The sequence below is a fragment of the Ceratotherium simum genome, chromosome 18, assembly GCF_057802395.1.
Source record: "Ceratotherium simum simum isolate JZ-2026a chromosome 18, ASM5780239v1, whole genome shotgun sequence".
NCBI classification, from domain to species: Eukaryota; Metazoa; Chordata; class Mammalia; order Perissodactyla; family Rhinocerotidae; genus Ceratotherium; species Ceratotherium simum.
The window spans coordinates 51,431,432-51,444,650 of record NC_141917.1 but is presented as its reverse complement, the minus strand read 5'-3'; the positions used below and the strand labels follow the sequence as shown (position 1 = coordinate 51,444,650).

The window sequence follows — 13,219 nt, the reverse complement described above, 5'->3', positions numbered from 1 at the left end:
CAAGTAAAGCCAGGACTGGAAAGTATCCATTGGATTTGGCAGCTAACACTCAAGACTTAAAAGTGTCACCTGATTAGTGACTCTTTCCTCTCTGCTCTTTGGCAGCCACATCAATCTGCTAATTCATACTGAACCTGGAAACAAGGCTGTAAGTTTTTCCTACGTGCTGCTCTTAACGTCATCCTGCTCTCATTTGTTTAGCTTAAATACAAGACTTCATATTGAATACTACTAGGAATCTCCTTACTAGAATGGTGTTCTAGTGAGTTGAGATCCTCTGGAACTTTAATTTTTCACCTTTACTCAGTTACCTTCAAATTTTTATCATCTATACCCTCCTCCAGTCACTGATAAAGCATTTGTGACTTTAAATATCCACATATAGTCAGTTCTTAATTATCCACATCCTTAGGACTACTTTTTTGTATCTTGAATGCAAGCGAGGAAATTATGTTACTATGTACCTACTCGGTATCCAGCACTGTGCTAGATGTTTTCACATACATTAGTTCCTGCAATCCTTACAAATTATGAGAGGTAGTTAATGTTACCTCTATTTTAGGGTTGAAGAAACTGAGGCTTAGTAAGTTTACACAGGCATTTGAAACCAGGTCTGTCTCCAAAGCCATGTGGTTTGCACATTCCCTTTTTTGTTGTTGTTGTCTTTTTTCCAGCTTTACTGAAATATAATTCACAGACAGCATTATATAAATTTAAGGTGTAATACATTCTCTGTCTTGGAGTCATTTCGTTAGTTTTTAGCATGATTGCCTTGGACACTCAACTTACTCAATGTGGCTATTTCTAAATTCTGGTAAGCAGTCTGTGGAGAACATTCTCCCCTTATCTTTACATGTCCAAATCCTACCACCCTTCAAGGACCAATTATGACCCTGTCCCTTCCTTTTATCCTAGAAGTAATTCCCTCCCTTCCCTGAACTCCCATATCAATTTCTCTATTACTCTCTGTGGTACTTATCACCTTCTTGTATTCTAATTATTTATGTATGTGCTTTATCACCCTTACCAGGCTGCACTGCCCGGCCCTTTTAAGAAAAGTCAAAATAAAAAATAACCCCTAAAGGGCCGGCCCCACCGCTTAGTGGTTAAGGGCGTGCGCTCTGCTGCTGGCGGCCCGGGTTCGGACCCCGGGCACACCGACGCACCGCTTCTCCGGCCATGCTGAGGCTGCGTCCCACATACAGCAACTAGAAGGATGTGCAGCTATGACATACAACTATCTACTGGGGCTTTGGGGGAAAAAAAGGAGGAGGATTGGCAAAAGATGTTAGCTCAGAGCTGGTATTCCTCAGCTAAAAGAGGAGGATTAGCATGGATGTTAGCTCATGGCTGATCTTTCTCACAAAAAATAAAAATAAAAAAATAACCCCTAAAAAGTCTACTTCCGCATTTACTTCTGCTTCCCACTGCATATTACTCTACTCGGTAATTTTTTATTACACAACTAGGTCTAAATTAATACTTAGACATAGTGATTTCCCCTGGCAACATTTTTTTTTTTTTTGCATAAGGAAATTCACAATGAGCTATTTCATACAGGATTCGAAATTTTTACTCTCTACTGAAAGTTATACCTGTCATTGTCAATATCAAAATGCCAAATCTAGGCCTATAGCCCTTAGATATCAGCAGTAAATGCTGAATTTTCAGTTATTATCACTGATGACATCTTTTCATCCATCCATTCAATAAATATATTTATTAAGCATCTACTATGTGAACAACACCATGCTAAGTGTTGGAGATACAGAAGTGAACAACAACAAAAAACAGGCTCCTGATCTCAGAAAACTTGTCAACTAAGTGGGGAAGACAGATACTATTAATAATAATGTGTGTGTTATGGAGAGACTTACAGTATTCAGAGGGACCACATTTAGTGGGAGTCAAGTAAGTTCACCCTAAGCAAGTGCAAGCTAAGCTGACATTGACAGCACCTATCACAATCTAACTACTTTAGAGATTTGTTTGATTACTCTCTGACTCCCTGAATAGTGTGAGGGCATCAACCCTGTGGGCAGGGAGAGTTTCTGTCTCCTCCACAGCTGTATCTCAGGGTTTAGCTCAGTGGCTGACAGATAAAATACACTCTAAATACGTTTGTTTGAATGGAAATCAAATGAAACGTATCTAGAATATATAGAGTGCTTAAATTCAATATGAAAAAAATAACCCAATAGGAAAATTGACAAAAGACACCAACAAGCATAAAATACAAATGGCAAATATACATGAAAACATGCTCAAACTCATTAGTAAACATGGCAATACATACAGAAGCCAAGAGATACCATTTTACAACCATTGGATTGGCAAAAGGTCTGACAACACCAAGAGTTGCTGAGGATGGAGGCTCCATGGCTACTCACGAACACCATACAGGGAGAGGGAGTAAATTAGTATTACCACTTTAAAAGAGAATTGGACATCATTTGGTAAAGTTGAGAATATATACATCCTACAACCAGCAATTTTTTTCTTAGGTCTTTATCCTTGTACATATGTATCAGGAGAAATTACAAGAATATTCATAGCAAAATATCGCTTATAATAGCAAATAACCAGGAACAACCCTAATACTCATTGACAAGAAAACGGATAATAAATTTTGGAAGGGTCATACAACAAAAGATCTTACAACAGAACAAATGAACCACAGCCAAAGGAAACTAGTTTCATGAAAACCATGTGTTGTTTAGAGAAACATACATTTGTGGTAACATTACAAAGAAAAGCAAGAGGACAATAAATGTAAATTCAGGATAGTGGTTATCTCTCGGATGAGGAGAAGGTATATGGTTGGAAAGGGGCACACAGAGACTTCAAAGGTACTAAACATTTCCTTTTAGATATATAGATATCTTTTTTTTCATTCTATTAGCTATATATAATATATATATGATACTTTTTTTTTTTTTTTGCTGAGGAAGATTAGCCTTGAGCTAACATCTGTTGCCAATCTTCCTCTTTTTGCATGTAAGCCACCACCACAGCATGGCCACTGACAGACGAGTGGCGTAGGTCCATGCCTAGAAACCGACCCCGGCTGCTGAAATGGAGTGCGCTGAATTTAACCACTAGGCCACAAGGGCTGGCTCTATATATAATACTCTTTGCATATAATATTTCATAATAACTTTTAAGACGAATGACAAGTATTAGCCAGGCTGTAGAAAGGTAGAGAAGAGAATGTTCTACATAAGGGATCACCATGCATTAGTTTAAGGCCAGGAGATGAGGACATGAACTCTGTAGCTGAAACACTGAGTTCACTAAGTGAGAGGAGAAGCTGGGAGTAGTGGTGGTGGTCAGACTGTATAGGGATTTATAAACCAGACGAAAGAGTTTTAATTTTATCCTAAGGTTAACGGCAAACTAAAGAAGAATTTTAAACTGGAGAATGACATGTCACATTTGCATTTCACAAAGATCTCTCTTTTCATAAGGAAAGTATATTAGTAGGAGCAAAAATCGAGGCTGGGACTCATGACGAGGTTTTGGATTATAGTGGTATTACTGTGAATAGAGGAAAGGGAAAAAAATTGAAGACTTGGCAGTTGATGGAAAAGGTAGAGATAGAGAAAAAGGTCAGAAACAGCTCCCGATCTTTTGACTTGGGTAAATGGTGATGTTCACTGAGACAGAACAACGGCAAAAGAGCAGATTTATAAGGGAATATTGTAACTTTAGTTTAGGATAAGGTGATATTGAGATTAAACAATAACATAACAGGTGCTCAATAAATATTTGTAAAATGAAAAAGTGACTGAATATGACACCTCTAAAAGGAGCTGTCCAATTGGTAGTTGGAATCTAATATCATTCATCTATTTCTCTTCTCAATAAGTAATTTGTGTTTCTCTATGTTGTACCTTGGCAGACTATAGCCTCATCTAGTCAAGGCTGGACTCCTATGCCACATGCCTTTCTAACCCAGAACTTGGGTTATGTACCCAATGAACATCAATTTCCTTGCCTCTCATATTTAATCTAGGTGCTTCTCCCCACAGAAGTTCTGTGCTTTGTCTTAACCAAAGAGGTAATTATATTTAAGTTTGAGAAAGTACTGGGATGTTTCTGCCCACAACCAGGGGTAAAGAACAATTAAAAAAAAAAATCCTCCTTTACAACTTTTTCAAATACATTTTTACAAATAATCTCAGTCTAGCCTTTGATACTTGTAACTTAAAACCTTTTATTAGTCACTTTTTTTTTCTAGTACCATTGTCCTAAAATTTGGAAGCTTAATCTACTGGATTTGGGGAGGTAATCTCAATTTCATTTAATTACAGTCAGATACATAAACATTGTTAAATTTATGAATAACTATAATTTAATTTGTCTGATTTTCTAAGACTTCCCACATAAACATATTTTCACATCAGAAAACAAACAACTCTTTTGGTCTCTAGATCATAATTCCTGAATTTTTGTTAAGGAATTATACTCACCAAATAAACGCTCAAAAAACGTAAGTAAATGCAAATTATAATAAGAAAAGTTTCCACTTATCAAATTGGTAAGGATAAAAAAAATTAAAATGCTCAATGTTGGTAAAGGTGTAGGAAACTAGCATTTACATACTCTGCTGTTAAGAGTATAATTTGGTAGAAAGTTTTTGGAGGAGAATATGACAGTAAGTACCAAAGGCCTGAAAGATGTACATGCCCTTTATGTACAAATGCCACTGCTAAGAATTTATACTAAGGAAATAATTAAGGATTTGGAAAAGATTTAATAGCAGGAATGTTTATCTGAGCCCTGTTATCAGAGCATGAAGTTGGAAATAGTTGACATGTCCAAAAGTAGGGATTAATTAAATTATCATATATCCCCAATGGACTACATTGTAGCTGTCTATATTATGGAAGGACATTTATATTCATAAAAATTATAATAAGTATGGCATAATCTCATATTGGTAAAAAAAATGTCTATACATAGAAAAGATTTTGGAAGCTGTTAACTGTTGGTTCTTCTGGAGGAGTGAATTGTGCATATTTTCTTTTGCTTGTCAATATTTTTTAAGTTGTCTATAATGAACATGCATTGCTGTCATAATTTTAAAAACCAAGCTTTTTTTTTTAATTGAAAGAGGAAACTAGGGCTATTACAGCCAAAATTTGGACTAAATACTGTTGAATCATCCTTCTCATTTGTTTTTTTGACCATGCTATTCATCTCTCACTCTGTAATATACATTAGATTTTGTTTGGCTCACATGCTGTGCAATCTGGCTGAGGTAAGAAGGGAAATTCTCCTGGTTTAACCGCTATGGCAACAAGAGTTGAAAGAAATCTTAGCTATCACTTAGTCTAGTCCTTTTCATTTTACAAAATAAGGAACTTGACAGAGATCAAGTGATTTACTTAAGGTCACAAGGTTAGTTGAACAGCAACTACAATCCAATCTCCAGATTCCAGGTCCACTTATTCCAAAGAAATTGGCATAATGTCCCTCCATCAATGATCCTGGCTGCCAAGCTGCCTTTGGAAAGCGGGTATAGCAGCTCTGTCAACAGGAAAACCCAAGACAAATCCTAAGTCAGTTAGACAAAAACCTAGTTACTTTAATGACAGTAAAACGAACTCTCAAGTATCAGAGAAAATGGGAAAAATATGTGAAGAGAGCACAGAGTGCCTTCCATGTTGTCTAGTATTGACTCCTTTTGGAGGATACAGATTTTGAAACAAAGATTCTGTGACTAAGTCACTCACAAGTGCCCCAGGTTAATGACTACTACTACTGTATATGTTGATTTACCATAATATATGCCCTTAAGTAACAAAATAGTTGATATATTTATGGTAGACTGCCAGCTTCTAGCAAGGTAATAATTATATGGCTTTACACATTTATTTTCTTCAATGCATAAACAAAGAATCTGAATAACACATATCAGTGATTCTCAAAATGTGGTCTGCAATCCTTGGGGGTGGTAGTATGGGGAGGGGTCCTTGAGACCATTTCAAGAAGTCTGTGAGGTTAAAAGTATTTCATAATAATACTAAGACATTATTTACCCTTTCCCTTGGTTGACATTTGCACTGATGGTGAAAAGCAATGGTAGATAAAATTGTTGGCACCTTAGAACAAACAAAGGTAGCGGCAGCAAATCGTCCTAGCAGTCAGTATATTCTTCATTGCCACACCCTCATGCTGAAAATAATGTCAATTCCACTTTAGGATGTCCTTGATGATACAGTAAAAATTATTAATTTTATTAAATCTCAATCATTGAATATATATACGTAGCAAAGTGTCCATAACGCACTTCTGCTGCACTTCTGAGTACAATGGTTGTCCGGAGGATCTGGTTGTCCAAATCAAAAGCACTTGTGCAACTGACTGAACTGTGAGCTGAAATAGCTCCTTTTTTCATGAAACATCATTTGTACTTCAAAAAAAAGACTGAAAAACTATGGTTATTCAGACTCAACTATTTGGCAGAAACTCTCTCAAAAATGCTACAAAATGAGCATGTCATTTCAAGAAAAACAACTGGTAGTATCTGTTACCAAAGATAAAATTTCAGCTTTCAAATGACAATTCAAATTTTGAAAAACTGTGGCTTCTATCTTGAGCTTGCCAGCTTCCTAATACTTGAAGACTTTTATGATGAGATGGATGATGATATTAAGGAATATGATTGTTTGATATTGTATAATGAAATGTGTCAAAATTAGGAAGATCTGTATAACACAGTGAACCATGATTTTCCAAATGACCAATGTTTAATGTTACAAGATCACGCATGGGTAAAAGATCCATTCAAAGTGTAAGACAAACCCATGAATTTAAATGTAACAAAGCAAGAAAAGTACATTGATAGTTTCACATTCCACACTGCAACTAACCTTTAAAAAAGAAACACATGTCAAACTTTCATGCGCTATCAAAGAATATCCATGATTACCTTTAAAAAAAAGCTGTTAAAGGGGCTGGCCCAGTGGTGTAGTGGTTGAGTTCGTGCACTCTGCTTCGGTGGCCCGGGGTTCACGGGTTTGGATTCTGGGCACGGACCTACATACTGCTCATCAAGCCATGCTATGGCGGTGTCTTATATACAAAATGGAGGCAGTTTGGTACAGATGTTAGCTCAGGGACAATCTTCCTCAAGCAAAAAAAAAAGAGGAAGATTGGCAACAGATGTTAGCTCAGGGCCAATCTTCCTCTCACACACTCTCACACACACACACACACACACACACAAGCTGTTGAAATACTCCTCCTTTTCCAACTACATATGAGTGAGAGGTGAGATTTTCTTCATCTTAAAACAAAACACGGCAACAGATTAAATGCAGAAGCAGACGTAAGAATCCAGCTATCTTATATGAGGTCACACATTTGTTGTGCAAAAGTGCAAAACAATGTCACTCCTAGGAGTTCTTATAAAAAACCAAAAACAGAAAACAAGTGTTGGTAAAGATGTGGAGAAATTGGAATCCTTGTGCACTGCTGACGGGAATGTAAAATGTTACAGCTGCTGTGGAAAACAGTATGGTGGTTCCTCAAAAAATTAAATATTGAATTACCATATGATCCAGCAATTCTACTTCTAGGTATATATCCCCCAAAATTGAAAGCAGATACTCAAACAGATAGGTGCACACTAATGATCATAGTAGCACTATTCAAAAGAGCCAAAAGGTGGAAACAATCCAAATATCCATGGATGGGGGCCAGCCCCGTGGCTTAGCGGTTAAGTGCGCGCGCTCTGCTGCTGGCGGCCTGGGTTCGGATCCCGGGTGCGCACTGACGCACCGCTTCTCTGGCCATGCTGAGGCCGCGTCCCACATACAGCAACTAGAAGGATATGCAACATACAACTATCTACTGGGGCTTTGGGGGAAAAAAAATAAATAAAATTAAAAAAAAAAAAAAAAAAAAAACAAATATCCATGGATGAATAAATGGACAAACAAAATGCAGTATATCCATACAATGGAATATTATTCAGCCCTAAAAAGGACGGAAATTCTAACACATGCTACAACATGGATAAATCTTAAAAACACTATGCTAAGTGAAATAAGCCAGTCACAAAAGAACAAATATTGCATGATTCTACTTGTATGAGGTACCTAAAATAGTCAAATTCATAGAGACAGAAAAAATAGTGGTTACCAGGGACTGGGAGAGGGGATAATGAGGAGTTATTATTATTATTACTTTTTTTTGTGAGGAAGATTGGCCCTGAGCTAGCATCTGTGCCAATCTTCCTCTATTTTGTATATGGGACACTGCCACAGCACAGCTTGATGAGTGGTGGGCAGGTCCGTGCCCGGTATCTGAACCTGTGAACCCCAGGCCCCTGAAGCGGAGCTCGCAAACTTATCCACTATGCTACCCAGGCAGCCCAAGGAGTTATTTTTTAATGGGTACAGAGTTTCAGTTTGGGGTGACAAAAAAGTTCTGCAGATGGATAATGTGAATGTACTTAATGCCACTAAACTGTGCACTTAAAAATGATTAAAATGGTAAATTTTATATGTATATTTTACCACAATAAAAAAAGCTGAAAAAAAAATACATTGCCAGTCTTCTCACTAATTTTTTTGGAGGAGTTTGGAAAATAGTTATTTCATTAAAATGTTATTTATGCATGTAATGAGCTTATTACTGTTTTTAAAATAAACTAATACTTAAAAAATTTCCTAGTTTTCATTTCTAATATGGTAAATATGGAGAGAATAACCCCCATAACAGAAGGTCTTAGGTCCTCAGTAATTTTTGAGAGGTAAAGGGATCTTGAGACTAAAAAGTTTGAGAACTGCTGTCATATGAAATTTATTTTCTCTTCTCACATCTGCTTTATGTGAAGATCTTCCTTCATTGGTATAGCTTCATTTGACAGCTACACCACTTGCAGCCTGCAGACTAAAAGGACAGCCTCAAATATGGTCAAAATCATCACATTAACTCCTTATAATTACTATTGTCCCCAGATGCACCATAACCATAACGATTGAGCAACACAAAGCCCCACACAGATGCGTGGCAATGCACAATAGAAAACTGTTAGAAAGCTTAAACGCTGATACATTCCAAAGTGGTTTCATAAGTATCTAGCAAGAAACACACATTTCCTTTTTTCTTTTGGAGCTTCATTCGGATTTACAATTCAAGGTTAGATTTGGGAATGGGGGTGGTGGCGGTACTGTTTCTGAAAACCACTCCTTCCAGGGCATCCGTGCAAAGAATTTAATTCTCTCCCCATCTTGCTACTGGTCTGTTGCAGAAGGGTGTGGTTAGGGAGCCAGGAAGCAATCCAAAACAGCAGCTGAGCCTCCCAAAACCGTGTCCAAGCAGTAATTTCCTCCATTTTGGCCAAGTTAATTTGCCCCGGCAAGAGGCCGAATGTTTTATGTGGAGGAGGTAAATAAAAAGGAAGTTAGAAAGCACGGACGGAAATAAGCGGGAAACCCATAGCGGTTTCACCTTGTGTGGATGTTACACGATTTGTACGCTAATGATGTGCGTGAGGGGCAAATGAGAATTGTTACTCCCGAGTCTACAGCTGCGGCACTTTTAACGACAAGTCTGCAGCTCCGGATGGGGGCGAAAGTCGAATGATTTTCTTATCTGGACCATCTTTCTGCACTCCTTTTGGGTCGGGCCTGTGACCCGTCTGGCTGACTGCAGCTGAGGCAGTGCCAAACAAAGGGGAATGGATGCTCTCCCGAGGGAGCGGAGGAGGGAAGGGCGGCCCCAAGTCCCCGCGCCAGGTGTCCCTCAGGGCAGGCCACGCGGGCCGCGGGGAGGGCGGGTTCCAGGAGCGGCGCCGGGGCGCGGTCGGGAAAGGCTGGGCCGGGCGACTGGCAGTACCGGGCAGAAGACCCCGCCGTGCCCCCGGCCAAGGTTAACCCGCGCACGGGGGTACCTGCGGAGGCCTCGCACAGCCGAGAGGCACCGGGCGATCATGGGAGCGCAGAGAGGCGGCGGCGGCGGCGGCGGGCGCGTCGTCCTCCGCTCCGCGGGCGGGGCGGCGGGGCGCCCGGGCGCCGCGAGGCGGCCTGGCGGAGGAGGCGACAGCGGCGGCCTGCCCGCGCCCTCCCACGTGCGGCAGCCCCACGCCGGCGCCCCCTTCAGCCCCGCCCCGGCCCGCGCGGCTGGCGCCGCCCCGGGGGCGGTTCCGGCGAGACCCAGGCGCCGCGAGCCAAGCGCGCAGCCGGGTGGGCTGAGGGGCGGCGGCGGCCAGGGAGCCGGGCAAGTTTGGGTGACCGTGGCAGTGCTGCGATCGGGAGCTAGGCTCCAGCCCTGAGGACCAGTGGGCGGTTGGACCGGCTTACGGACGCCCGCGGGCCCGCTGCCACCGTCTCGCGTCCTCCTGCCTGGTAAGGGGCTTCTGTCTGGAAAGGGTGCGTCTCCCGCCGCCCCAGACCGGGCCTGCACCGTGCACCCGCAACAATACCCGTCAGGGCCGAGGCGAGGCCCGGGCACCAAAAGGAGGGACAAGGAGGTCGGTGCTCTCTGGGGAGAGGAGGAGGGAGAAGCCTGGAGGAGGTTGGACATCTCCATGTCCTCTCCGCACGCCTTTTCCCCCCATTCTTTTTTCACCTTCTGCCCTGAGGCCTTATTTAGTACTTGCTACCCCATGGCCTAGGGGCTGGGCTCGCCTTTAAAATAAGCAAACAAATAATAAACATCCCAGCGGCGGGTACCACACCCTGGCTTTGATTTAGGGAACCTGAGGAGCAGATGGATGATGCGATGTAGTGGGAATAAGCCATTAATGCCGGCTGGCCCTGCGCCACTGTTTGGACGCGATAGTATTCCATGTGAATGAACAGGACCCGGCGCTTCCAGCTCCTCCACGAGAGCACGGCTACTGCAGAGAGCGCTGGTCGGTTTGTAGTATCCATCGACTTAGGCAGTGATTTCCTGACGTGTCTGTTGATTTAATAGAAATGCCATTTTTATTAAGAATGACACTCAGTGGTTGAACAACCTTTCATTAATATATTTCATCAAATAACTGTCTCAGCCTGCAAAAGTAGGTGGAGTGTAAATTATGCATACATTTTTTTTAAAATCTCATGAAATAGAGGAAGGTATTCAGCGTGGATCCCCTTCTGAGTCAGCAGTATGAAGTCTCCCTTAACTTAGTACTGAGGCCTTTTGGGGATTTCTGCATCTGTACCTCGATCCCTATCCTTATCTGTATTTGTGCCATATATACTGTTAAGATAGAGTGAGATAGTCAGAGAGTTTAAGCTTATGTTGTTTTGTACATGTTTTGAGAAAATTTTTACTTTTGCAAGTTTTAACGTAATCTAATACTACTGGGTATAAATGAAAATATGTCATACATTACCATAACAATACTTGGTGCTCTCCGGACTCTTTAAAAAGAGAATGGAGTGAAGGTAATACAGGTTTTTGTTTTTGCTTTTTCCTTTTAATGTAATTTATAACTTGTTATTTATAACCTTCCTGACTGATTCTTTAAAATAACTTAATTCAGTGTTTTCCTTTTTCTTATCAAGGAAAAGTGTTTAAGCTTTTAAAATGTCATCTATCAAGCACCTAGTTTATGCAGTTATTCGTTTCTTACGAGAACAAAGTCAGATGGATGCTTACACTTCGGATGAACAAGAAAGTTTGGAAGGTAGGCACCTGTTCTTTATGTTCATTTGTGTTATAAAGACTAAAATAGCTATAAACCTGACTTTATGGTCTATTATAATAAAATCAGAACATTTTGTTGATCTTTCAAAAAGAGAGACCTACCTGTAAGATTATCGTGTTTCCATTCTCTGAGGCTTGTTTTGTTTGTTTTAATTAACAAGGTAAGAGGGCTATTGTTCATTTATTGAGCAACTATTATGTGTCAGAACTATGCTGTTCATATTGTAGGGAATTTTTTCTTCACAATGACTGTTAAGTTAGAATTATCCCCATTTAATAGATAAGAAAATGAAACTAGATAAAGTAACATAACACAGCTAATATGTGGCGAAGCTGAGATTTAAATCCTGGTTCTTACTCTGAAGGTGTTGTTGTCTCTTATTCCAATAGGAAAGCATCCAGTTTAGAATCAATATATAAAAATACCTTAGTCATTATAAAAGCACTATGTAAAAGTCTAATAATTATATCACTATTAAGCTCTGACAACTTCCTATTGGGGGACTTGAAATGAGAGGATTTCACCCTTGTTTTATGTATGCTTTAAATGTTAGACCCGATAATCTGTAGAGTTGAGTAGGACTTGGATGATCACATCGTGTGTTTCCTTGACACCATCTTTTCTGCCTCATGTTTATGCATTATAAAATTTAAATTCAGTATAACCATAACAAGATAGAATTCTGCAGATGGGCTTGTGGAGGTTCAATGAGCCTAGCTTCCTTGTGGCCTAAAGACTTAATTATTGCAATGGGACAGTGCATTTGGGAGAATTTAATGAATAACAGTACAGTTCCCATCTTGAAGCTGTTTCTCCTATAAGGGGGACACATCTATTAATTTCAACAAGCACTTCCCTTGTGAATATGCTTTTTAGGGGGTGGGGATGAAAATTGGGCATTTGCTCTAAATCTGCTTGCAGTCTGGTGAGATGATGTCGTTCCAGGTGGCAGGGAGAGGAGCAGGTGACACACAGTTGGAGAACATTGCAATCAGTCCATTTAATATTAAGGTCTTTTGTCCTCCTTGATGGTTAGACTACATGAAGATAAAGGTGACTGGTTATCTAAGGAAAATGTTGGTTATAGTTGCTCTATAGCAAACAGATAAATGCAATCATTTAATAAAAGATGTTTCTTTTCTAACCAAAGGCAGTCTAATACTTTTCAGGGCTAAAAAGAAAATTGAGAATTTTTGAAAAACCAAGATGTTATGTCCTATTTTTAGGATTTTTAGAATACCAATTCAGCCAAAAATATGTGCCTTCAGCTGTTTGTTATATATGGCAGTCAGCAATGGTGCCTATTGTTTTTGACCAACCCCTATTTTTGACTCTGTGAGTCTAATTTAATTGACTATGAAATCGTGTGGAGATGTCTGCCCACCTTCTAGACATTTAAAAAAGCCCTAGGAAAGGAGCCTAAGTTCTAGTCCCAGCTTTACCATCGTGGTGAAGCTGTGTGTATTATCAGCTTTAAGCCTTGTTGTCAGATTATGTCACCCACTCCTCCTAATTGTTGTCATCTACTGACATCTGCTTCGTGTTTTGACTGTTGTGGCTCCT

At 40.0% G+C, this 13,219-nt stretch overlaps 2 protein-coding genes across 6 annotated transcripts in view; one reads left to right on the top strand and one right to left on the bottom strand.

Moving 5' to 3' along the window:
• NLN (neurolysin) overlaps positions 1–10,068 on the bottom strand; it is a 90,577-nt gene extending 80,509 nt beyond the window's left edge. The window contains exon 1 of one of the 2 annotated variants that reach the window (XM_014781670.2): positions 9,908–10,068. In XM_014781670.2, the coding sequence (XP_014637156.2) occupies positions 9,908–9,948 (41 nt within the window). In that variant the 5' untranslated portion in view covers positions 9,949–10,068. Of the gene's footprint in view, positions 1–6,937; positions 7,105–9,907 lie in introns of those variants that run through there. The other variant, XM_087443332.1, reaches the window with a different exon arrangement.
• A 127-nt stretch (positions 10,069–10,195) lies between these two features.
• Positions 10,196–13,219, top strand: part of SGTB (small glutamine rich tetratricopeptide repeat co-chaperone beta) — a 39,302-nt gene continuing 36,278 nt past the window's right edge. Inside the window, exons 1-2 of one of the 4 annotated variants that reach the window (XM_014781669.2) lie at positions 10,196–10,361; positions 11,514–11,635. In XM_014781669.2, the coding sequence (XP_014637155.1) occupies positions 11,536–11,635 (100 nt within the window). In that variant the 5' untranslated portion in view covers positions 10,196–10,361; positions 11,514–11,535. Of the gene's footprint in view, positions 10,487–10,761; positions 10,871–11,513; positions 11,636–13,219 lie in introns of those variants that run through there. The other 3 variants (XM_004422876.2, XM_087443336.1, XM_087443337.1) reach the window with 3 other exon arrangements.